This window comes from Python bivittatus, unplaced genomic scaffold (assembly GCF_059951505.1).
Source record: "Python bivittatus isolate LINGU-HERP-01145 unplaced genomic scaffold, Pbiv_v1 ctg000330_np1212, whole genome shotgun sequence".
Taxonomy (NCBI): Eukaryota; Metazoa; Chordata; class Lepidosauria; order Squamata; family Pythonidae; genus Python; species Python bivittatus.
Window position 1 is genome coordinate 45,793,777 of NW_028277058.1, and position 25,618 is coordinate 45,819,394.

Genomic DNA, 25,618 nt, shown 5'->3' on the forward strand with positions numbered 1-25,618 from the left:
AAAATACAAAGGGAGGCAGTTTTTAATTTTTGTCATTTTAGAACAACTGGGGTCACCCAAGAAAGCTCTGGTAGAAGATCCAGGATAAATAAAACTATTCACCGCCATATAATTCTAAGTTAAACATTTGCTACAACAAGATATAGAGATAACTGCCATCTGAGATGGCTTTAAAAGGCAGACTGGACAAATCAGAGAAGATAAGACTATTGCTAGTTCCTGCTCATCATGATAAATATACCTTGCCTCCAGTATCAGAGAAAGCTTTCCTATTAGTATCAATTTGGAGGGAAGAAAATTGGGTCCAACGCAAGTGGTGTTGGACTGAATAACCCTGCAAATAGAGGGCTGTCCTCTGATCACTCTATTTCAGAATCTCTGCTGGTAACTCAGAAAGTAATCTTATTTCCTGTGTTTCCTCACACTTCTAGCCCTGAATGGATTTTAAAGCATCTTGAATGTTGAAATTTGTTGGTACCATTGCTAGACAAATAATGAAACCCATGTGTGTTCCTGCCAGAAGTCCCCTCAAGCACTCCTATATCAGCTCCATTACTACCAACTCCACATCCTTCTAGCCACAGTCAGTTCACTTCCGGGCACCATTGTTCGAGAATGTCAGCCAGCACATTTCCCCAAAATGAGCCATTTCACTTCTAAAATGGTGTTTAAAAATAAAATTATAAAAGCCTAACAACTTAGTTGTTTTTCTGTTTTTGTTCTGAGGGCGTGAGGAGGACAAAGGAGTATAGTTTTTGTTCTGATCAGCATGGTGTGGCAAATATCTGTTTGTTTGTTTTAGGGCGGCCTCTCAACGCGTATTGAGATCCTAGCCTAATGTTACTTTCTCCAACATCTGCTTTGGGCAGTTGACTACCTAGTTTCCTGTATTTCTTCTCCTTGAATTATTTGGCCAAATACATCAACATAATCTCATGTTTTTGTGTGAACCCATTTAATAGCAAGAAAACAGTTTTTTTTTCATATGGAGTTTAAGAAGAAAAGCAAATTGGGACCCATCTCCTCCTCTTCCTCCTGCTTCTTAAGTTTAATAGCAGAAGAAGGTCAGCATGGGCCCTATTATCTCCACCTATAGGCATATATCCAAGCATGCCTTTTAATTAACTGCTGAGGTTAATGGTCAGGGGCAATGGGAGTTGTAATCCAATATACTTGGAGAATATTAGGCTAAGGAAGGCTGCTTCAGCATGTAAAATTTATTTAAGCATGGAGATGTAATGATGTGGAAAAGTTTCACCTGCAAAATTTCCTTCCATTCTATTACTGTGAAATGTACAAGAGCCTGTTAGATAAAACAACTGGTAACTTGTGTTTCCTTTGCATCTACTCCATTGCTGGTTCACATCTTAGAATGTCAGGATTTTTTTTTTAAAGCAGTTCCCTTTCTTTGTGTCAGAAGATAATAATGCATATATGACCCTCCATGGCTAAACCACAGCTCCCCTCAGTTCAGTGAACATGGCCAATAGGGTGGGATGCTGAGAGTTGTAGTTCAACAGCAGCAGGAGGACCACAGGTTCCCATGACAGTCTAGCAGAACTTGATTTTCTCCAGTTTGTTGGTTTATTTATTAGATTTCTAAGGCTGACCACTCTGGGCAGCTTATAAGAGTTAAAAACAGTAAACAAAGAAACATTACATTAAAAGGTGACCATACTGAGGAGCAAAATTAGTCCCAAACCACCATATCTACCTGATTAGGAGGGCTAATTGGGATAGGATATATCCATCCTAGCCCAGAACCTGTGGAAAAGGCCAGCAGGATCTGGGCTATACTGACCTCAAAGTGGGGGATGGGGAGCAGAATACCATTCCAAAAATCAAGCACAGCAACAAAGACATCATGCCTCCTGGATCCCATAAAACAGCCTTGCTTAACTGATGAAAACCAGAAAATACCCTCACTGTCTGATCTTATAGATGGGCAGAAACAATTAAGGAGAGATGGTTCCACAAATATCCAGGCCCTGGGTCATGAAGGATGACCAACAGCATCTTGAATTGCATCTGGAAGTCCACTGGTAACCAGTGAAGCTCACAAAGCATTACATGGGCATAATAAGATGCACCTGTAGCTTCTCACACTACTGCTTTCCGGACCAGCCATAATTTCTGAATGGTCTTTAAAGACAGCCATGTAAAGTGCTTTGCACTGACCAATTGTAAGATAACTAAGGTGAATTCTGTAGTTTAATGGCAGAATACACTAAGTAAACATTTTCTAGGCAGTAAAGGTTTTCTAGAAAGAACCAATCAGAGACCAGCCCTCACCAACCTGCACCAATCAGAAACCAGCTCAAAGGCCAATCAAAAGTCAGGGCACCTGGCTATAAAGACAGGAGCCCAGGCAGCTCCCTGCTCAGTTGCTTGTGGTCTGCATAATGGACTAGTTTGCCTCTGAGGGTGCAAGTCACACTTGTTGCCAAAATATCGGGGAATCTGTTCTCTAGACCATGGTCACTAAACCCTGGACTCCAGTGCTACCCAACAGATACTGGCTGTGAAAGTTTTCACTGGTCTGTCGTTTTCTAGACAGCTGACCCTGTTGCTAACTTCAGGTACAAGTGGGGATCTCATTTGCTGTCCTCATGAAAATCCAAAGGACAAACAGGGCAATCTGATACCAGCTGTTGCTCATCTACTCCTGCTCTTTCTAATCTTGCCTTAAATCACTTTCCGTAAAAGGATTAGCAAAGACTGAAAAAGGTCATGCATTTTCTATCTTATCTCTCGGACCAGTGATCCTGTAAGAACAACTTGCATGGTTTCACCTCTGATGGGCTTTACTTAATTGTTTATTAGTATGGCTGCTGGTAAATAAATCAATTTGTTTGGCTTGGGGATTGCCCAATATTGCTAGCATACAAAATAACTGATACTTATGTTTGAGGAAAATTATTGTGTTGTTTTTTTATGCATTAAATATTTAAAGCTTTCAGCCTAGAATGCATTTGTTTCATTTGCAGAATACAAAAATACACATTAAATTCTCTCTCTTTGTTGTTCTCCCTTTTCCTCTGGCACTGGCTGTGCTTGGAGATGGGAATTCATTTCTTCCACTCTGTGTTTGGTGTGTCTGGCTCTCTTGTAGTTTTTCATGACTTTTTCATGATAACATTGGCAACTGAAAAAGATCCATGGATTTAACCCCCCTCCAACACAGTCCCAGGACAACAGCAAAATATGTGTGAGGATGCCAAAGCACCAAGAGTTTGAGTCTGGAGTCACAGTCTCAAGAAGTCTGTTTCCACACCTCTGACATATCAGTTTTCAACTGTCACCCAGTATCAGCCCTTCAAGGTCAGGAAATGGACACCACAAGAACCATTGAAACTCCATTCTTATAGGGTATAATAACTGAATCTTGAAACCTGGATGGATTCTCTCTCTCCCTATTCTTATACCAAACAGGATCAAGGTGGGATAATCTTGAGGGTTTTTTTCTCCCCCCACTTTCAGACCTAAGCTGCATAACCACCCTTGTGTTTCTTCTTCAGGGTTATCTCTGCACTCTCCTACATCTAGCAATAATTGAAGGTATATAAAACCTGACTTGCTATTATGTAGCACAGTGATTGGCTGGCTGTAGAAGACACTATAAAGTGCAAGTGGGGATTCCACTTTAGAGCTGAAAGAGATTTCCCAGATCATTTAGTCTAGGGGTATCATGTTTGGGCTGCAAAGTCTGGAAGACCCACAGCAGTAAAGAGCTACAGAAAAATCTGATTCTTTGTTATCATCTAGTGGTCCTCTGGATTTTTGTAACCCAGATTAGTCATAATCTAGTCTAACTGGTAGTCATAATCTAGTCTAACTGTCTGCCAACAGAAGAAATCCATGACTATCACACTCCTGCCTAAAACATTTTCCATGGAGGAGACAGACTCAATTACAAAATGAGGAACAGCCTTAATTGATGAAGAAAGTGTTCGAAGATATTTCAGTCCCAAGAAGACTAGTCAGGCCCACATAAACTATCTTCCTAATCTTAACTAATGGTGCATTTTTAACACAGTTAAAGGCTGAGTTTATCATAGTACATGAGGCAAGGATTAAGAGACATTAGAGAAGGAAGTTGCTATTACAGGTCTCATAAACCTGGATGAGGCTATGACACTTATGAAATCTTTATAGGGCTCTAGATAATATCAGTAACTAGAGGTGAGATGGACTAGTAGTTAGGTCAACATAACTCAGCTGTTTCCTAGGTTCTTGAAGAGAATTGCCAAATTCTCTTCAAGTAATTGACTCAGAAAGGTGGGAGGAAAAAGCCTAGAATTTAATCCCCAAAGCAGTTGGCAGATATTCTGTGTATATATAGCTTCATTCCAGCTTGCAGTAAAGAAATTAATTAGGTATGTCATGTCTCTGAGCCTACTGTAGAGAAGCAACTTCTTGGATACAGGTTTAAGGGTCTGGAGAGTTAGGATTTATTGTCATGTCTACTGTGAGGCCAAACAGCATGGACTCCTGAATGGAGTGAATGGCATACATTGATGACTTGAACCAAAGTGGAGTCAATGTATACTACTCACTCAACTTTAGGTGAGTAGGGTCATGCCAGGCACTCAGTGGATCATTTTATCTAATTGAAAGGCAGCTAAAAATGGTTAGAACATCTCTGCTATAAGGAAATACCACACTGTTTGAAACTTCTTAGTGAAGAAGAAGGTGGGTAAGGGGAGACATATTAGAACAATGTTTCTCAACCTTGGCAACTTTAAGATGTGTGGACTTCAACTGGGGAATTCTGGGAGTTGAAGTCCTCCCATCTTAAAGTTGCCAAGGTTGAGAAACACAGTATTAGAGATATGTAAAATCATGTATGGTATGGAAATGTGATGAGAGAAAAACATTTTTCCCTCTCTCAAAGTGATAGAACTGGTGAACACCCATTAAAACTAAATATGGGGAAATTCAGAATCAGCAAAAGGAGGAATGTCTTTATACAATCCCTAGTTAAATTATGGCATTTGCTACCATTGGATATGGTGATGGCTACCAATTTAGGTCATTTTAAAGGGAGACCAGAAGAAGCTATTGGAGCTACTATTTTTATTTTTTGGCTGTTTGTTGCCTCCTAAATTACAGACAGTATACCTTAACTACCAGCTGCTGGGAAGAGAATGAGAGAGAATTATCACCCTGCTACCCATGCTTGCAAACTTCCTGCTTCACCATGCTGTGACAAGGAAGGCAGAATTGGATGGGCCTTTAGCCAGGAATGTTTTACATATCTGCCAGATGGGCTAGAGGAAGAGCTGTAGTTAACCATTTTAGAAGGTGGCACTTGAGTTATCCTAGAGGGATCAGATGGCGTAAATTTTTAACAGCTACATGCAGATGGCATTAGAAAAGAGATGGTACCAAGGATTGATGGGAAGCCCTTAGCAGAGGCAGAGCCAGTGCTGTGCAAATACTACTGTAACGAAAATGTACACAGGTCTTCCCAGCATAACAGCTCAGGGATTGAGCTGCTGAGAAGCAAAAGGTAGCATGGCCACTTCTTCTGTTAAAACACTAGTGCTGGAAAATGAATTTAGCAGCCCTCCTTTCTAGTGACTGACTAAGGTTGATATTATTTCCTGACCACATCTGTCCATATATAATAATGGCCAAGACATAACCCCAACTACTGATTGTGATTTTCACACTTGAATAGATTCCACATGGCACTCAAATCCCGCCCGCCTTCTCCCTGTCCTGTGGTTGTGCATTCCTCTCACGTGCACCATGTCCAAACAGGATCAAGCCAAGGACCCCCCTGAGTGCCTTGAATGCCATATCTCTTCTAAAGAAAATGTACTAAGCTGAAAGGCATATTTTTCAGCTTATCTATCAAGAACACCGACTCTCTGCTACCGGCAGAATGATCTCAGCCAGTATTGCATCCGAGGGGGCTCGGCAGAAAGCAGCGAGCATTAAGACCTGGGAAAGGCTGGGCCGAGCTGGTCCTGTTCTGTGCCTATTTATAGTAGCTGCCTTTCTCCTCTCCTTGCCATTCTTTTCTTAGCGTTGGCGGGAGGGGTGCAGCTATCAATTATCCCTGAAGCTAATGACAATATGAGCAAACTTCAGCGAAGCAGGTGCGCAGAGGAGAGAGAGAAAGGGGCAGGAGAAAAAAGGAGTTTAAAAGGCAAAAAAAGAGGTGTTCTTGTCCAGTGAGTGTTGTAGTTTTTGATTGCTTCAGTTAGTAACCACAATAGACAATGTCGTCGTGACTTTCTCCGGTTTTAATTCTTCCCCTTTAGCTTGAAATTGCTCCCATTATTCTTGATTAAGAAAATGAAATGAATGGGGAGATCATCTTCCAACGCCTGCTTCTCTTCCCTGTCTGGCATTATCTTTGAATTCAGAAATGTTTGCCAGTGAGTGCCATCTCATCCAATTTTACCATTCTGCTTTCGGATTTTGTTCCAGCAATCATCTTCTTTCTCTTTCTCTCTCTCTCGGATTTTGCCATTATAATTTTTTATCAGAAACATGGCTTGCAGTCTTGCAGATCTGTGACTTTGCAGTTCTTTGCATTGCTTCCAGGGCCAACTAAATCCAAATAATTCCTTGGGTTGGCTGTTGTTATTACAATTTCTAATTCAAGCAAAGTCCACTAAGCAGTTGTTTGTTTCAAATGTGGTTTATTGAATAAGGCACAGTGGCTGAGTTCATACATAACCCTAAGCCATAAACTGTTGTTTATAAACAACACATTGTAGCTTATAAACAATTCAATACTAACACCAAATAATTTGCCTTCTAATATGGTGAACCTTTCCAACACAAGGAAGAATATGAGATATGCTTCCAGATGAAGAAACTATAATGGGAGCCTACAAAGGCATCCACTGAGAATGGGTGGTGTCAAAGAAGTCAGAATGATAGCTGTGGCTGCAGGAATGAAACCCCACCCCTTTTTTAGCACAACTCATGCATGTAAAAAGGGGTGGAGTTTCAATCCTGCAGCCATGGCTGCCATTTTGATCCCCCTGGCAGTTCCCTCCAGGAGCACAATAACCACACCAAAAGGGGGAAATATGGGGAAGAAAAAGCAAAGTCTTTTTTGAATCACACTTGACTCCTGGTAACTTCATGGACACATTTATGCAATCTTGGCAACAATACAGAAGCGACGTGCTGTTGACTTCTTCCAAGGTATTTTTCAACTTTCCAATTTTGTCTTAGCTTTCTGAGCTCAGGCAAGGTCAGACGAGAGCTGAAAAGAAGTATATAAATAAACAGAACTAAATAAGATTAGCAACCTTTCCAAAATGATTCCTGCATGGCCAAAACTTATGTCTCTGGAAAGCATTAATGGAGATGTTTAAGTCTAGCTGCATCTCAATGGCACTGTTAGGAATGTTACTGAATGTACTCATGCACACATTTACACATGTATCCATGATCCTGCAAATACAGAGACATGGTATCTGCACAGTAGGTTGTACATCTCTTTGGCAAGAAGTAAAAATTAATATGAACACACTGATAGTTAAAACACTGAAGTTTTACTTTATATGAAATAATTAATTAGCATATCAGTATACCTGACCAGGAGACTATCTCTAACATTACAGCAAAAAAATATAAAAATAAGGAATTATAGTGGTGTGAAGAAGTTGGTTAGAAAATGGTGAAGCAAATCTTAGAAAGCTACAATGAGAGGCATGTGAATGAACAATGAACTGATCCAGAGAAGTTTCAGGACAATGAAGATATAAAGTTAACACGGATAGATTTATTTTGTTTCAGAGCAAATGGAACACAGAAGGATTTATTTCCTGATTAGTAGCAATCATATAACCCAGCTAGGTGACAAACCTAGCAGACCTTGGCTGATTTCAAAAAATGAAATGGTCAGAGCTGGCCAGTATTTGGAAGTCCCAGGGCAGTAGGAGAGAGAGAGAGAGAGACAGAGAGGCCACCAGAAGACAGCAATGGCAGACTACTTTGTATTGTTGCCAAGAGAATTATCTGGCTATGTCCATATAGTCATCAGGATTTAAGACTCAAAGGAGAAGACATCCACCCTTCTTTCTCTCTCTTTCTCTATCTGAATTTACCATTGACACAAATCTTTTCCAGTTTAGTGGTCTCCTGGTTATGAATTAATCAGCTCCATCAAAATAATAATTACATTACAGAAGTGTAGCCAGTGATAAGGGATGCTGGGAATTGTAGTTTAGCAACATCTGAAGGATAGGAGTTCATTTCTGTGCTAAGTGGATGTCAACAGCAATAAATGTAACAAATTATAACAGCATTGTGTCTTGGCTTTTCAGTAACAGAAATTAGGTCCGCTGGGAAAAAATTATGTAAGCAATCAGAAAAGGCAAATTAAACTACTGAACACTGGTTTAATATTGTCATCAAACATTGCCTGAAGGAAAATATGCAGATAATTTTGAGATTCTTTCTTAGAAGGAATTTCCAGGAAATAGTGAAGAAAATAGCCTAGCAGCTGAAAACAGTAGCAGAATATCTCTGTATATTTGCATACTTAGCTTTAGAATCTTTTTGTATTGCTGTCACTTTTGTTAGCAATATGTTATTATTTGTTAATGCTTAGTCTATCAGGTTTTCTTGGGATGAATGGGAAAAAAAGCATGATGCACATTTTAAAACAATCCGTCTCTTTGAAGGGACTTAGGAGAGATCGGCAAATGGAAAGATCCTGGTCAGGCAGAAATACTGTGACAAGTTTTGATCACTTGGAAATAATATTTGAGGGGACTCACAAGGGATCAGAGGTGGAGGAGGTAATGAAAGATGTTTATTGGTTAGCTTTTCTTTTGACAGCAGCTCACGTTCCATCACCACCATCTGTTACTTTAATCTACTTTTCAAGTGAAGGACTGTGACAGTTGTATGTATACAGGCAACATACTCTGGGCCTTCATCATTGAAAAAGGTTTCTTCTTAGCCACTGATCCCCTTGCGTACTCTTTTTTTCCAAGACAGGCTGCAGATACTCTCTTGGATGAATGCTGAGAGTTGCTCTTCGTCCAAAGTGGGCAGATTAGAAAGGAATTCCCCAGGCCCTTCAGTTCTCTGCTTTTTCTATCACCCCCTCCCCCAGATATGTAGACAGTGTTTTTTCCTTCTTCTTCTGGATCCTGGCTTCAAAATATGAATGTGATATGCTTGAACTTTTTTCACAAAAATGAAAAGAAGCAGAGCAACAGCCAATTTGCTATATCGAGTTCGGTGGATGGCTGGTAAGTATATCCATATATCTACAATATAGGTGTGCGGAAGTAGGGGAAGATGGCATGATCCAGGTTGTGCACCCTTGTTGTCCCTGTCAACAGCTCCTTAAAGGACCTTAAGTGACTCCTTTAAGGAGCTGCTGAAAGGTATAATGAAGGTGTCCACACAGGATCCAAGGCATTTTGTCCACTTTGGATCTCAATAGTTTTTTCTTCTATTTCTGTTTAATGACTTGCATGATTGCTAACACCATTCAGAACTAAAGGTTAGATTGCATGTATCCTCAAAAAAAAATATATAGCAAAGTTGTACAGTAGGTACAGGTATGTTTTGGGATAAAGACCCAGTGCCTTAAGAGAAAGGAAATTCTTTTGAAATAAAAAAAGCTCATTGAAAAGGTTTAGACAAGTATTACCCCAAAGTGACATCAAGCCATTATTTTGGGGATTTGATGTACTGGTTTAGGGATTATTATTTGAACTTTTAAAGTTTTAAAAGAAACAAAATTGATTTCATACCTATGTACATTTTTACATTTGATCCAGAACCTCTTGTTCCATCTGATGTACATACGTAATACCAATATCTATCCCATATTCTCTCTCCCCAATCATCATAACTGTAGTCGTCTCCTCCTCCTCCTCCTCCTCCTTCTTCCTCCTTCTTCTTCCTCCTCTTCCTCTTCCTCCTCCTCTTCTTCCTCTTCTTCCCCTCCCCCTCCTCCCTCTCCCTCTCCCCCTTCCCCTTCCATACTTCCTTATTTAGACATAACTTTGTTTCCAAGTTTTTTCCCAGTAGCTCTAAACCATCCTTCCCCAATCTGATATTCTCAAGAAGTGGTGTGATTACAGCTACCAATTGTAATAGCTATGCTATCTTGGTATTTGATAGTCCCAACAATATCTAGTGCACCTAAGGAGAAGATTAATCTGGGTGAAAAAAGCTGGAAAATTCCATTGGAAAAGGCTATTTTAAACCACAGAGGAGTATTTGTTTCTGGCTTGTATGTTTGCACATGAAAATTGATTCTGGGAGAATTAAATGGATGAAAATGTTTAACTATGAAGTAGCTGAGTTCTACAGAATACCTAAAGTGTTTTTTAACATTTTAAAAAAATGATATTCCACAGAACTCTTGAAAGTGTGTGCTTCAATATAGATCAGACAGGTAGACCAATTTTGATTTAAAACACCACAACTTTACATTTATGTGTGATGGATATGGTTGCTACTATAATATGGTTTTCTGGGTTCAGAAATTGTGCTTAAGCTGTAATCCACAGTTGACAATCCAGTGTTTGGGTTCACATGATAAACAAAAATTAGACAACTCACATTAGAATTTAGTGTAATTGGCTGACAGTGATTGGCTTAAAGCTTAGTGGCTAAGCAGAAATTTGAATACAATGCTTTTGTAGATGAAACAAACTCTAGAGCTGAGTGAGAAACTGAAGGTAATACTAATTTTACATTTGGACCAAAAAAGATTAGTTTGCAGCATGAGTCCTTATGGGAGATTCAAACAATAGCACAGAGTGCCTATTTTTATTTGTAAAACAAGGTGCCAGTATTTGGTTGCTCTTGGCTAAGCTTGCAAGCTGAGTTGGGCCTAGTTAGCAACTTGCACCAACATGATGGACCTCCAGAAAATACTAGGCCTGTAAGTTAGATGGGAAAGTTGAAAGAACGTTTTGTAAACAGCAGCAACCATCAGTTTCTGTGTTGTTGCCAATAAAATAACATGTCTGTGTCTTTTAAGACACTAGGAGTTGAGAGCTTGACTCAAAGGAGACTTTTAATCACTGCACATTGTTCTGGGCCAATGTTGAATTGGTGTATCTCCATATTCCTTCTCCATTTTTAGTTTGGGATAAACAATGAAAAAAAAAACACCCAGCTTTGCTCTCCTTTTATATATCAATGGATGCTTGCTCCCAGTTTGTGAATGGTAGAGTTTCCAGTGTTGACTCTGCCATGAAACAATTTTGCCAGGAATAGTCTGCACAGGCACATTCTCCTGGGTTGAAGAATCTGACTATGGTTATCACATGTTGTTTTATTTCCCTTTTCTTTTTCTAGTGAAGTATGTTGTAAGATTTGGAAATCACAGAGTAGCCTGAGTTCTTCCAGGCCAATACACCAATAGGACTGGGTGATCTTTACATAATGCTTCCACAGAGAATAGTGTGAAATAGCTGAACTATGGATGAGGCAATGTGATATATCTTGACTACCAGCAGCTGTTCCTGATGACTGGAAGTTATTAACATGATGCCTAGTTTCAAACAATAGTCAGGAGAAAACCTGGAATCCCCACACAAGAGATTCTCTTTCTTCTTCTGGATGAGATTCCTGCTGGGCCAGGAATTCAGTTTCCTGCAAACACAAATGAAAGTCTGTAGAACTAATGGAACATCTCAAGGAAAGATGTCTCACAGGCTGCTTTCATATATTATATATAACAGTGTGGTCCAACCAAGAGGTGAAAAACACTGTTTGTAGGGAACAATTTCCATTTTCAGTCAAAACTAGAAATCTAATAGGTATCTCTAGTTGGGAAAAGGATGCTCGTTTGAAGAAAACTCGTTCCTTTAATAGTCCCTTCAATGGAGCTGTATACAATGTGTATAGCAATACTAGCAGTTACAGGGAAGACAATATAAGGAGGCAAGGATGATCTTTCTAAACTAAAATTGCACAGGCATCCCCTTCCCATTTGCTTGACTGATTGTCATATCTTGGTTAAACAAGGACAGATGTAGCAAAAACTTATTTCTATACATTAATGTTGTCAAAGCAATAGACCTACACTTGTCAGTGACTCATTGTCATGATTATCTGCTTTCTTGTTCCCCATTTTTTTCTGAGATCAACTAGACTAATAATACTTTTGCTTTAGTGCAGAAATCTCTTATAACATGAAAAGAAAATCCCCCCCTCTCTGGCAAGCTACAGCTTGCTCTGCTTTGCTCATCTTTCCTCCTAGCTGAAGTCACTCAGAAGAAATGCAGAGAGGAACATCTGACCCTGAGTTTTCTGCCTCACTTGACAGCCCTTTTTGCTTATCTCAGAGAGAAATCTCTTTGAGGTCTCTGAAGCTAGACCCCTGTTGCCCTACGCCTAGAATGGACTTAGTCCAGCCAGCGTGGCCCTCAAGCAGGCAGTAGCCTGTTGGTCTTCTCCACTGAGTTGGACTTGCTGTACTACCCCAAGGAAGCTGCTGGACCTTCCAGAAGCTGAGCAGAACCCCTCAACAGAATGCCTTCTGAGGAATCCAGGAAGGCCCAGCATTCCTGGTTCTCTGAAGCAGCCCAGCTGAGCCTGGAAGAGCCATATGGATTCACCTAAACATCTGGATCCAGAATCAGGCCAAGGGAGCAGTATACCAATACCTTCCCTTTTGAGGACTGAATCCCCAGCTCCAGGAGAACTATGGTTTCAGGTAGCCAAGGAACACTCTGAGCAAATCCAGCTAAAGAATACTGGTGAACAGTTAGTGATAGGGAGCCTCTAACTTTCTGGCCTTCCAAATGTTGGTGGATCAAGGACCAGAATTCTGTGCACAAATGGGAAAGGACCACTCCATTCCTATTCAGGCTAGAAAAAAATGTCTTTGATTTATTTTTCCATTCCCAAATAAAGTGGCACCTGTGCAAAAGGTGCTTCCTTGTTAGCATATGAGTGGATGAATCCTACATCTTGTACATTTCTGACTTCTGGGGAAGGAGTGGCAAACTGAAGTAGCAGAGCTGACGACTACAACAGAATGAAGAGCCGGTGAGTCAACTGGCTCTTTGTAATTCCTCTCTGGACAAGGAGAAGACTCGAGATTGCCCACAAGTGCTCCAGACAGTTGTTCCTTGCAAAGAGATCACAAGATAGAGGTCTTCAGTGGTTTCGAGCTCTGGGAGACAAGGGAATAGCCATCTTGCTCAAACCATGGTCAGTGCCTTTAAGGACACTTCCTTTTCTAATAACTTTTGGAAATTGCTTGTTAACTGCTTTTCAGCTATTAGGAACTTTGGATTGACAACTCTGAAAACACCAGGTGAGTTTCCTTCAATCCTTAGTGAAAGAAGTTTTAAATACAAGTTTAAGGTCTTTTTTTTTTTTTAATAAACAGCAAAAGGTTGATTAGAACTTTGATTTTACAAAGTTATAAATGGACTAGGGGCCCAGATGGGTTTGAAATAAGATTTTAGAATTAATTATAAGAATCCTTCCCATGGGAACATGCTTTTGTTTTGAATTCTCTTCAAAAAAAAAACACACGATAGGATGAGACTTTGAAGGTTGGACACTAGAGGGAACCAGAAGAAACTAAAGATTACAATTAAAGGAAAAGAACACTTAAATCTGACTTACTAATACAGGATGGAGCAAAATATTTTAACATTGGACATATTGAAGGATATTTTTGAACAATGGACCCAGAAGTTAATTTTAAGAGTGTCTTCCTCTATAGCTGGACTGTGTTTAAAAGCTGTTAGGGAGAGAGAAACAAGTTTTACCTGACAAGACTGAGACTGATCTGAAAGTGGATTTATAAATGATAAGCTACAAGAATGATATGAAAAAAGATGTTACACTGGACATACAAAAGAAACCAGCTGATGTCTTAATAATTAAAAGGGACATATAAATAACAAACCAAGAGAGTGACCTGGATAATTTTCCTATATTGGATTTACAAAAGAGGCTTGTTAAAGCTTTGAAGAATTTTGTGAGAAGAGACAGAAACAAAATGAAAAGAAATCAAGTTCTAGGACATTATTTGAAGGGACTAAAGATCAAGATTGTTAAAAGTAAAGGGAAGAATATAAAATTGGTTTATTTGATCAAGGTTAAAAGGATAAGTTGATATCTCTGGTAACCCTTAATGGAGTTTTGCTGATCAGGGCTGAAACAATGAGCCTTTAAGAATTTGTTTATAGATAAGAGATAGGATATGGGAAGAAGAGATCCTTTGTTGTATTTTAAGAGAAAATGATAAGTTACTAAAATTGTTTATACTTGTGATGAAGGGAGAAGTAATTTCTTTATATATTTCTTTTCTTTACTGTATTCTTATTTTTCTTTCTGTTTTTCTTTCCATTTTCTTCTCCACCTTCAATTTTTATTTTTTTTAGTTTGTATTAGTTTTTATCTTTGCAATTGTAATTTTTAATAAAATTACTAATTAAAAAAATCTTGCGTATTTCTCTCCCTCTTTGCTGTGGCAGGCAACCTCCAAAATTCATTGTAGCAGGAATCTTTATGTTTCTCCTTCTGCTTTCTCCTCTAGCCAGTGTTGTAAAAAGCGAGTAACTTTTCTGAACTTCCTCTGCTACTCTCTAAATTCCATGCTTCTATTTCTGTTTGAATCCAATGTGCCATTCTCTGAACTCCAAGCCTTTTTCCTGTGAACTCACTGGACAGTGAATGTGTACCTAACTCTCCAAACTCTGTGTCTTTTTCCCAGTGAATTAAATCTGCTTTTCTCTCACTTGAAGCAAAGACACTATTTTCTAAACAGCTTGCCTTTGTCTTACTAAATTGAACAATGTGCTAAATTCTCATAACTTATTACTAGTTTTTATTTGACTGCTTTGTAGGTTAGCTTTAAATATTATTTCTGCTTTATTCCCTGTAAATTGTAAACAGCTTATATCATTAATTCAAATATTAGTTAATAAATGATTCTATTGGTTATTAATTATAATTTCACTTTTAGACTTCTGGAATACCTATACCTGTGTAATAACCTATAGTGTAAAGTTCCCAACAGAATTGGTGCAGGGCTATGCTCCTATTAGTGATAAAGCTCCACCCAAATATAAAAGCAGCTTTGAAAAATTAATCCTTACATTCATGAAGGGATACTACCTTGACACCATGATAGGCTTCACACATCACATTAATTCCAAATGGTTGTGGTTTGGCATGTTGATCAAACTCAGTAATTGTTGTTTTGTAAACCATGATTTATAGTTACAAATTTCACCAACTGTTCTTTATTCAATAAACAGTGATTTAATGTTTATTGTGCAATGTGTGAGTCTCAGTCTCTTCTCTGAGTATAGGTCAGCCTCAGGAAGCACATCCAGATGAACTAGTTCTACTTTATTGTAAGGTTACATTAACAGAATCTTGCAAGTCTGAAAGTACATTTCTGCCCCATTGGCTAGGAAGGACCCCTTCTGAGAAGTTTGCCATGCCCCCATTCCTTCGGTAGGCTCAGCTGCCTCTTGTCTGACTGTTTTCTTGGCTGTGGTTCTTCCCCTTGTTTCCCAAGGTCATCCCCACATACTATTACAGTATGCCCGAAAAGGGATTGTGTGCATACATGCCACTAAAAGGCATATGTAAGGCACTATCGGATTCCCTCACTAATATGGTACCGCTCAAATAATACTCCAATTCCCATATACTCAAGCTGGGAAGACCACTTTCCCCTTGCCGCCTCTCACTGTTAAAGGAAAAGCCACATGGGACTCTGTGTAATGAGTAATTGATATCTAAATGTTATCAGAAAGCATCTTATCAGGAAGCATCTGTTTTTCTTCATAGCTGCATAGCTTGACCCTCATTTATTTTGTTCAAGAGCAAAAGTGCCAGTTTCCAAGTTGTTTCACTAAAGAGACACTGTTGAGTGGATACCCTTTTCCCATTTCTTTAAAATCAGCTTGGCATTTATAGACCCTGAAATCAGATAAGCTGTTTGTAGGCTGAAAAGGTGATTCTCAGCATGGAAAAGCTAGAATAGGAAGGTAAGTCAGCCCAGGTGTCCTTCTAATCCAGCCCCAATCTCTTATTCTGGCTGCAGCTGATTGGAATTGTAGTCTGACATATTCTAAAGGATCCCTAGTTGGGAAAGGTGATTTATCGCCTTTAGTTCTCCATATTTAAGTGAAATGCAACAAATAAGAAACTACAGGTTGGGGAAGCTTTCCAGAGAGAACATCAGTGTGTGATGAGAAGTGGATAACTTCCTTTCACAAACCTAGATTTAGCCCTGGCTCATATATACACCTTTTAAGTATGCCTACAAATGCCCTCCAGGCATATGCCAAAGGTCACAAAATCCAATGCCCAGTGAAAGCCTTTCAACTCCATAAACAAGTGAAATAAAGCTTAAAGCTACTTGTTACAAAGGGATAAAAGATCTATGGCAATAAGGTCACATCCACTCATCTGTAGGCTCCTGAACTGCTTAAATCCTTATTAAAACCATCTATTAATTGCTTATCAACTATGAATGAGTCTTAGAAATGAAATCTTTCAAACAAATGTGCTGCCTTAAATAATTCAATAAGCAATAAAGAGAACCTGAAGGCAAAGGGATGGGCGGAGAAGGTTGGGTATAGCTGAGCAGCTCATAAGAGCCGTACCAAGGTCCCTATCCCAGAAAAAATGGACAGTGTGCCTCTTTCTCAATGTCCAGGTCATAACTCAATGGTAAAGCATGGGCCAAGCTCAATTTATGGTGTCTTCAGGTAAGACTGGAAAAACATCTCTCTGAAAACTTTAAAGCGTTACTGCCAGTCAGTTTCAGTACTGAATGGGCTAGTATCAATGCTAGCTCTAACAGCAATTTTACCCTACAACAACAGCACTGTGAAGTGAGTTGGGCTGAGAGAGTGTGACTGGCCCAACGTTACCCAGTTAGTTTCTGTGGTTGAAGGTAAACGTGGTCTTCCCAATTCTAGCCCATCATCTTAACCACCATACCACGCCGGCTTCTTTATTTGTCTCAGTCTTGTATTCATCAAGCCTGAGGTTTTTGAAAATGGATTGTTTTGAATGGGGAATATTTGTCAAATTCAGTCTTAAGGGTATAATTCCCTTGGACATGTAAGTATGAATTCTTATTGATCAAAGAATCCAGGGTAAGGAACACCAATTGCAAGGGGCATTATTCAGTGTGAAAGAATACATTACAGTATAACATATGGCTTCTGTTTTGGATGATGAATACTGGTAGAGCTTCAGCATCTACCAAGTTGAAGTCAAACAAATGTTTCTGTGGAAACCAAGATAACTTGTGAAAATTTAAGTATACAAACTGGAAAAGGGATTTTTCCTTGCAACTGCAAAGGAGGTAGGAGAAATGGGTGCAAAGAGGTGTAACGGGCATTAGGAATAACCTTGAGAAGCAGGAGGAAGACTCTCAACCAAGGCAACAATCAAAAGAAATCTGAGTTTGGGGCAGAAATGTAATTTGAGAAAATGTCTCAGGCTTGACCCCCCTTAGTTCCCATGAAGAAAAAAGAGGGGGGAGGGGGAAGAGTATTCAGAATTGTAAGATTCTGTTACTGCAACTTTATAATAAAGTAGTATTAGCATTCATAACTCTGGCATCCTAATCTGGTCTATCTTGAAGGGCTTACAACAACGGGGTGGGTTCTAAAAAAGTCAAGATAATGTAATGATGTCCCTCCTCCAATGGATGCTCTTGGCATTTTTAGGAAATATGCACTTTAAATAAAGTCATTTTCCTGTTAAGTTGTCCTGAACCAGTATTTTTTTCTTTCATTTTTAAATATTATAGACTTTTATTATCTCATATATCATTACCTACCTTATCAATAGTGATATTTTTCAGAATCTATCTCTAGCTCTTATACTGGGAGTTTCTTATTGTCTAGTTCTCCCACAAATTAGGGAACCAATTTGTATCTATCTAACGTAAGCTACAGAATTGGAGGCAAAGTTCAACCAGCTGTCATTTGAGAAAAAGGCCCCATACTAGGTGCAATTGCTTCTGATAGCTCAGTGGGTGTTCCTTAGGAAGTCACATGCCATGGGTCTTTGAGCTACTGTTTCCTCCAACAGTGCCTCGTCAGTCGCATCTATGCACCATCAGGCCGCTATTGTTGAAAGAGCAACTTCTTTAGAATTCAGTAGCTTCTGTTCTTGAAAGTGAGTGGTGATGGGAAATTACTTGTGAACATTTTTTAACTTTTGATTTATCATGTCTGCACACTGCGAGATCTCTTTGAATTTCCAGGGTAAATAATTCTCCCACAAGACCTACAACTATAATTTAGAGCTAAATAGAGAAAGTTAAACTGAGGTAGGCAATCTCTCAAGTCAAAAAGTTGTAAAATGTCAGTTGGAAGATAATTGCTAGGTGCTTAGTGGCTGGGTTTACACATTTAGGGCTGCAAAAACCTGTGTAATGGTATGTGTGAAAGACCTTGGGAGACGGGATGAAGAGATGCTGCCTAGGGAATGGCCAGATAAGAGACAGCATAGCCCGCAGCTGGATAGAAGAGACCCTTCCTAGTTTCTTAGGCTGTAAAGGAGATGGTGGGGAGAAAGAATTGTACTTTCAGACTTGCAGGATTGATGTCGGCCTTGCAGGGTAAACCAGATAGGAATCACAACCAGATGAGCTCATTCTACTTTATTATTTATTTGCCCCCGTCTCCTTTTCAGCCCAAGAAACTAGGGAGGGTCTCTTCTGAGCCTCTTGCCCTGCCCACTAAACATTTGCGGGCTATGCTATCTCTTAGATGACCGTTCCCTTGGCAGGGTCTCTTTAACCAGTCTCCCAAACTGATTCCCACATACCATTCCAACCTGCATGACCATTAGATGGCAGCAAGGAGTTCAACATTTCTGTATTACTTTGTCGCCATCTAGTATCATCTGTATTTTTGCAGCCCAGATATGGTGATCCTAGAAATTTTATACTAGGAAGTGGTTGTGAGTAATTACTAGTTGTTGAAACAAATGAAAATGGTGGTGTACAATAGTGTGCTTTTTCCTATGTGTTATATGGAAATGAAAAAATTTCTCCCTTTTATTCAAGCTTCTGATAACACATAGCTGAAGTAGTTTTGTTTCCAGATAAACGTTGCAAGTTCAACTTACAGCCAGCTAATTGTCTGATGATCCATTATGAACTGTGTCTCCCCTCCTTCTCTACTGATGTTGCTAAATGTTGTTGTGGCTAGTATTGTAACCTTCCCCTCCACCCCTACATGACAATGTTTAGCCTTGGAACAACTCTAAGCATATGTATGCTTACAGTTTGTTTATTTCAAGCATCTTTAAGGCCATCCAATTCAACCAATGGGATTCTGGGTGCCCATACCTGAACCTTCTCCTCAGCCATGCCTCCTTGCATCCTGGGGCACCTCTCTTCTCTAGCCCAGCGTGGTCTTGCCACTACCCATGCCTGGAGCATCTGCACCACCTTAGAAGCAGCACTGGCACCCACAAGTCAGTGGAAGTTACCAGGGGGCAGTGCTGCTTGGCCTCTGGGCAGTGTCTCTATCACCCATTCCACCCGGCTCTGCTATTGCTGGTCAGCCTGCCATATGAGGGTGAGGTGAGTTTTTAGGCTGCTGCAGGCAGGCCGTTCATCTTCCTGGAGTGCTTTTTCAGATGGCCAGCTTGCATCTCTGGGGTACTCAGCATCCTGTCCTTGCTGGACAGCATCATCAACACCTACAAAGTATTCTTCTTCTTTTTTTTTCCAACTCAGTTTTTGACTCCTGGTGACTGCCTGGACTAGTCCCTGCAGTTTTCTTGTCAAGGTTTTTTGGATGTGGTTTGCCCTTGCCTCCTTCCTAGGGCTGAGAGAGAGTGACTGGCTCAAGGTCATCCAACCAGTTTTGTGCCCAAGGTGGGACTAGAACTCATGGTCTCCTGGTTTCTAGCCTAGCGCCTTAACCACTACACCAAACTGGCTTCTTCTTCAAAGTATTCTGGGCATGGAAAAAGACTCAGAGGGCTTTATGGGGCTCATGGGCTGGGTCTTTGAGACCCCAGCTCTAAAACAGAAGTACCCAGCTCAAAGTGAGTGGAGCCAGGGTCAAAAAATTATATTTGATTTGATTTAAATAGAAAGTTCATTGTATCCTGGTAGTAGGATTATTCCCCATGTATTTAATATTTTACCTTCTATCATATCAGAGTTGGACTGCAACATTTGAAGAGGCTGTGGGGACTAAAACTAAGGATGTTGGAGGCTCAAGTTATGCATTTCTGATTTAGAGAGTATGTATCAGTTGCTCCCTGGACATTTGCTAGAAGATAATGACTTTGCTACCTGCTTGTATATTAAAACAACAAAAATAACTCCTGATGTTTTTTTTTTTTTAATCTGAATGCAAACTAAGCCCTACTGCATTATACCTAGAAGGTTCTTTTTTACTGCTACTCAGTGAAAGTGAGAGAATTTAGTAATAGAGAATTGCTAGAAAAGCTTGTAACTAAATCCGCTCCCCACCACACACCCCAACTCCTCCTCCTTGACTTTTTCTACTTTTTCAGGAATGTTGTCAAAAGAACTCTAGAGTTAACAAACTTCGTGGTGCTCAAGTTAAAAATAAATCTGCAATTCTCCTCTGTTTTGATACAGCAAGATCTTTCTGTTGAAATTCAAAGCTTGCTTTATGTGCATTTTATCCCTCTCTAAGTGCAAGGGGCATGTCCTAAATGATACATCATCAAAAGGCTTGTAATTTATGTCCCTTTGTCTCTCTTTTGTACAGCATCAAGTACCTAATCATTAAAGTCGTTGCTGTTAAGGAGTTAAGTCCTTATTTCCATGGAAACACCATTAAAACAGCTTTAGAAGTTAAGATGTCTTTTATTTATCTGGCAGCATTTGGTGCCTTATTAAACTAATCTATAGAACAGCAAACAAACAATAGAGAGAAATGGATATTTTAAAGTTTTTGTTTTGATACAGTAAATGATAGTTAGGGATGTGGAAATTTAGTCACTAATGCTACATTCATCTATAAAATACCCTTCTATTGACTCAAAAATATCTTCTTGTCCCCCCCCCCCATCGATCAGCAATAAATATTCTAAAACAAACATGAATTAGTTTTAAAACAGACACAAATGCTTCTGAGAAAATATCTCATCTTAAAGAGACATTGCATTCTACCACCTCTCTCAGCAGATGGGGTTATCTTCTGAAATTGTGTCTCCGTCATCTTCTTAATCATTACAGTAACTTTTAAACTGTTTTATCCACATGCCAACTTGTGTAGAATATACACATACACACAGTTTTAACCATGTGATTAATCAACTAACAGCTCATGCAGTTAATGAGGATTTATGAAATTAAGTGGGTTACTTACATCCTCAACACTGATGGAGAAGAAAAATAGAAAATCTTGGGACATTTATTTTGTTCTCTAGTTTGATCTATTTTGAGATGGTGAGAGGGATGATTTAACCATTTTTGGAGCCAGTAATCCAAAGTACTAAACAATATCCCTCTTGTTCTACAGCTTATAAAACCCAAGTAAAGAAAAAGTTACTAACTTCAGTCTAAAGTCTTCCCAAAACTAAATATATATCTTGAAAAAGTCTACATAGAAAAACATGTTTATGGGAAGGTGATTCTGCTATTCATTATGGATGAAAATTCCACACAGATATAATCTGCAGTGATGCTGAGGATAGCAAGGCACAACTAGATGAGTCTTGGAGACATTTCTCCATCATACCTATAGACAACAAAAGGTAATGTTTTAGAATGAAATCCTAAATACAAAGGCTTCTTCCAAGAGAACTTGATGGCATATGCTGCAGATACTTCAAGACTGGCTAAAATCTGCTTTCTTCAAAAAAAACCCAAACACCTATTTTTGCTTAAATTCCACTGAAATGCACTATGGCAGAATTATAGCACAGTGGCACAAGACTTGTTTTAAGTATAATGTGCTGAAATGTCGGCCTTGACATTTAAACAATTTTTTTCTCCGTTTCATTACTCATTTTTCTATCACTCCGAAACTTCCTGGCTGCCCACACTTCTAAATCTGAAAAGGCCCAGTGGGAGGTCTTCAGGCACTTCAGGGAGGCAGCAGTTCATTGTGAGATGATTATAAAATGAGAGGCAGGACATTCACACCTACCATTTGTCCACCTTGTAACTAAAGAATTGCCAAGTATACTACACTCCATGCCTATAACTTCAATGCAATTGTCTTCTCTTTTTTGAAACAATTTCTAAACAGAATTTTCTTTCATCAGATTGAATGAGGACTGGTAGAAAATGTCCGTTTCATTTTTCCTCCATAAGTCTAGTTTTAATGATAGAAAATCTTGGGTTCAGCTGTCAGATCTCTCCAGTTAAAAGAATTTCAGGTGGCAGCAATTGGAAAGACTATTCTGTCTTTATATCTGGAGTACCACCGTAATTCAGAATAGAAAATGTTGGGTCAGATAGGTTTGAGCTGGTAGAAAATGCTTTCCTGATGTATTTACGACTTAAGTAACTTTTAATGAAGTTCATTTTTGCAGCTCCTTTGAGTTAAATTGCAGTAGCATTGAAGGAGCCAAATCAGGAAGAACTGAACATATACACTCTGAAAATTAAAATGTAAGCAAAGTAGGAAAATCTTTGGAATGGGTCCAAAAGTAAAAGCTTTTGTGCAGAGGGCTAATCTCCAGGTGCATTTCTAGGCACCCCTGTGCAATGACAATTCCATTCAGCAGACCACTTATCTTTCTTCTTTCATGAAGGCACTTTCTTTTGGAACAAAGATTTAACTTATGCAAGTTATATCAGCTACAACAACCTTATTTTATCTGTAACAAAGCATTTTGGGGTATACAAAGCAATTGAAACACAATGGCTGTCAGCCCTTCCTACGCTGGGCTGGCTTACAAGTGTTGGTTGTACTTAGAGTTTTGTGATAAAATGAAATTATAGTGTCATCAGTCCTTCAGGTGGCTGGTTCAAGAGCCGCACTGGAGAGAGAGAAAGATTGAGAGTGCAATGCTGTGTAACCCTCCTCTAAGATAGGTCATCCATTTGCATCATATGAAAGCTTATCTGGGAGATTAATAGGCCTTACATTTACTTATTTATTACAATTTAATTATTTCTACCTCCAAAGACTTTAGTATAGTAAATATTGTCCTTCTGCCATCATTTAATTTTCAAAGTTGTGAGATTGTGCCTGGAACCAGCCCACCACATTAACTTAATGAGTGAATGATCTAAAGGAGAGTTAAGCAGTCTGTAACAAGTCTGCACATCCATCACCATTTTCCATGCAGATTGGGGCTGCTGGGACCTACCACTGGTCTAAGGCTGTCAAGTTAGAATCATAGCTTAAAACCCTAATTGGAATAACTTCTCATCAGGGATAGTTCAGAGATGAAACAGTGCAGAAAAGAGCAACCAGAGTGATTAGGGAGTGATTCCCAACCTGGTGCCTTCCAACATGTTGGACTGCCTTTTCCAGAATTCCAAACAACATTGGCCCATTGACACTGGACTGAACTTGCTAAGTAGGAATACCTGGAAGACAATACATTAGAGCAAGGGTATATTTGAACTCTTTATCTTGGGAGAACATAATGAGGTAAATAAAATGATGCTGAAGTAGGAAGAAACTCGATAGATTTTTTTTTCTTTTTCTTCCTTCTCTAATACCAGAGTCTTCCTGTGAAACTGATTGCTGAGAGATTCAGGACAAATCAAAGGAGGTACTTCTTCACATAGTTCAGATGTGTAGATTTACTTCCGTTGTTTGCAGTTTGTGGCCACTAGTCATGTTCGTTATATATGTCTCCTCCAGCTCAGAGGTCACATACTTCTCAGTACAAGTTGCTCAGAAATAATACCAGGAGAAGAATATTACTTATAAATTTCCAAAGTCATGTGGATGGTTGGTATAAAGAAAGTATGTTGGATTCAATAGTCCTTTGGTTTCATATGGCAGAGTTTTGTTTAAATATGGCTAGATTCCATGGACATCCATGGAGGGAGCAAGGAGGCAAGACATCAAGAGTCAAGCTGGTGGAGATAACCTGTGGCTTTCCAGATGTTTCTGGATTTCAGCTTCTAGGATTCCTAATGACTATGGTCAATGAATAGAGATTACTGGAGTTGGAGTCCATCAACATCTGAAGAACCCATACATTACCTGCTCTTGATACATGAAATAGTAGTGCAATCTTATGAATTGTTCTTCAGAAGAATGCCCCACTGCATTCACTAAGGGTAAGTATACTCAGTGTTGTAGCCTAAACCAGATAACGTGCAATAAAGAGGGTGTTCCAAAGTCTCTGGGTTTGATCCTGATCCTGCCACTGACTCAGTGTGAGAGTGAGGATAAATAATTCTGCTTTGAGCTTCATAGATAGAAAACAGTATGCTGGCTTGATCAAAAGCCAAATTCAGGAAGCAGATGCTAATATCCTAGGCTGTTTTGGAAGGAACAGTAGCTAAGCACATTATGTCAATAGCATTTTGCCTACACAAGAGCTTCATGCCAAGATTGACTTACTGTGTTATTCTTCACCCTTTAAAAATACACAGACAACCTAGTACACAGAAGGTGCTGTAGGAAGTGAATTATTCTAAAAACTGAAAAATAACCCACCCCCAACAAAATCAGAATGGTCATACTGAAAAAAATTTACATTTGGAATTGCAGAAAGATGATGATGATGATGATGATGATGATGTTGATGATGATATTCAGTTAAATAAAAAGAGAGAGATGTGAGGGAAATACTGAAGTTAGTCAAGATGCCTCATGATAATCACTGGCTTGCTTTTTTATTATAGCAATTAATTTGGTAACATGAGAAAAATAGATTTTTCTCCTTCAAGCATACTTTGTAGCTGTGGCTGACAATTTGGATTTCCCTGGTGTACAGCCAAGATTGGATTTAAGCACTGTTACATAAAATATAGGTGTGCATCTGTCTAGAGCTCTCTATCTACACATTCTGATTATTTTGAAGCAAAGTAGCACTTCAAGAAATTCCACAGGATATTGCTCTGAAGTTGCATGCTGTCTCATGTCTCATTTTTAAATCAAATCTTTGGTTTGCACAATCTTCAAGATGTTTCATAAGCAAAAGCCAAATTGGTTTTCTAGCCCCTTCTTGGAAGAAAGTGCTTTTACCTTGACATTAAGGGCTAAGCTTCAGAGTTTTTAGAAAGTAATCTTGCCATTCACTTGAAGCATCTTCTTTTTGGCTGGCATTCACCATTCCATGTGGGTGTAGACTAGATATATCTCATTTATGTGATCTGGTTAAACCAGTGTTCTGATTGACTTACCTAAGAAGATGTTGCAATGGCTTTTGGAGATTATTCTCAATTTTACATATTCTGTCAAAACCTATTACAGGCTGGCAATTGTGAAAGAATGCATAGAGTTTCTCTAATTGTCACTCCTGTATCCTTTGAACCTTCTTTCATTTAACAATATGAGAGCTGACCTTGGTTGCTAGAGAAGCAAAAGTGGCAATGGCCTTAATTGGCCATGGCCAGCACCAGGGACATTAGTGGAACCACCAGTGGTTGGCCTCTCTCTTGGTGCACTGGTATGTGGGAATGACCTTGGGAGACAGGAGGAAGAGCCACAGCCAAGTGAACAGTCAGATAAGAGGCAGCTTAGCCCACAGAAGG

The 25,618-nt window shown here is 39.3% G+C and overlaps 1 protein-coding gene across 1 annotated transcript in view; it reads left to right on the forward strand.

Moving 5' to 3' along the window:
- Positions 1 to 19,325: 19,325 nt before the first annotated feature.
- Positions 19,326 to 25,618, forward strand: part of DGKI (diacylglycerol kinase iota) — a 184,540-nt gene continuing 178,247 nt past the window's right edge. Inside the window, exon 1 of the mRNA XM_088141517.1 lies at positions 19,326 to 19,543. Coding sequence (XP_087997643.1) covers positions 19,326 to 19,543 — 218 coding nt within the window. The remainder of the gene's footprint in view (positions 19,544 to 25,618) is intronic.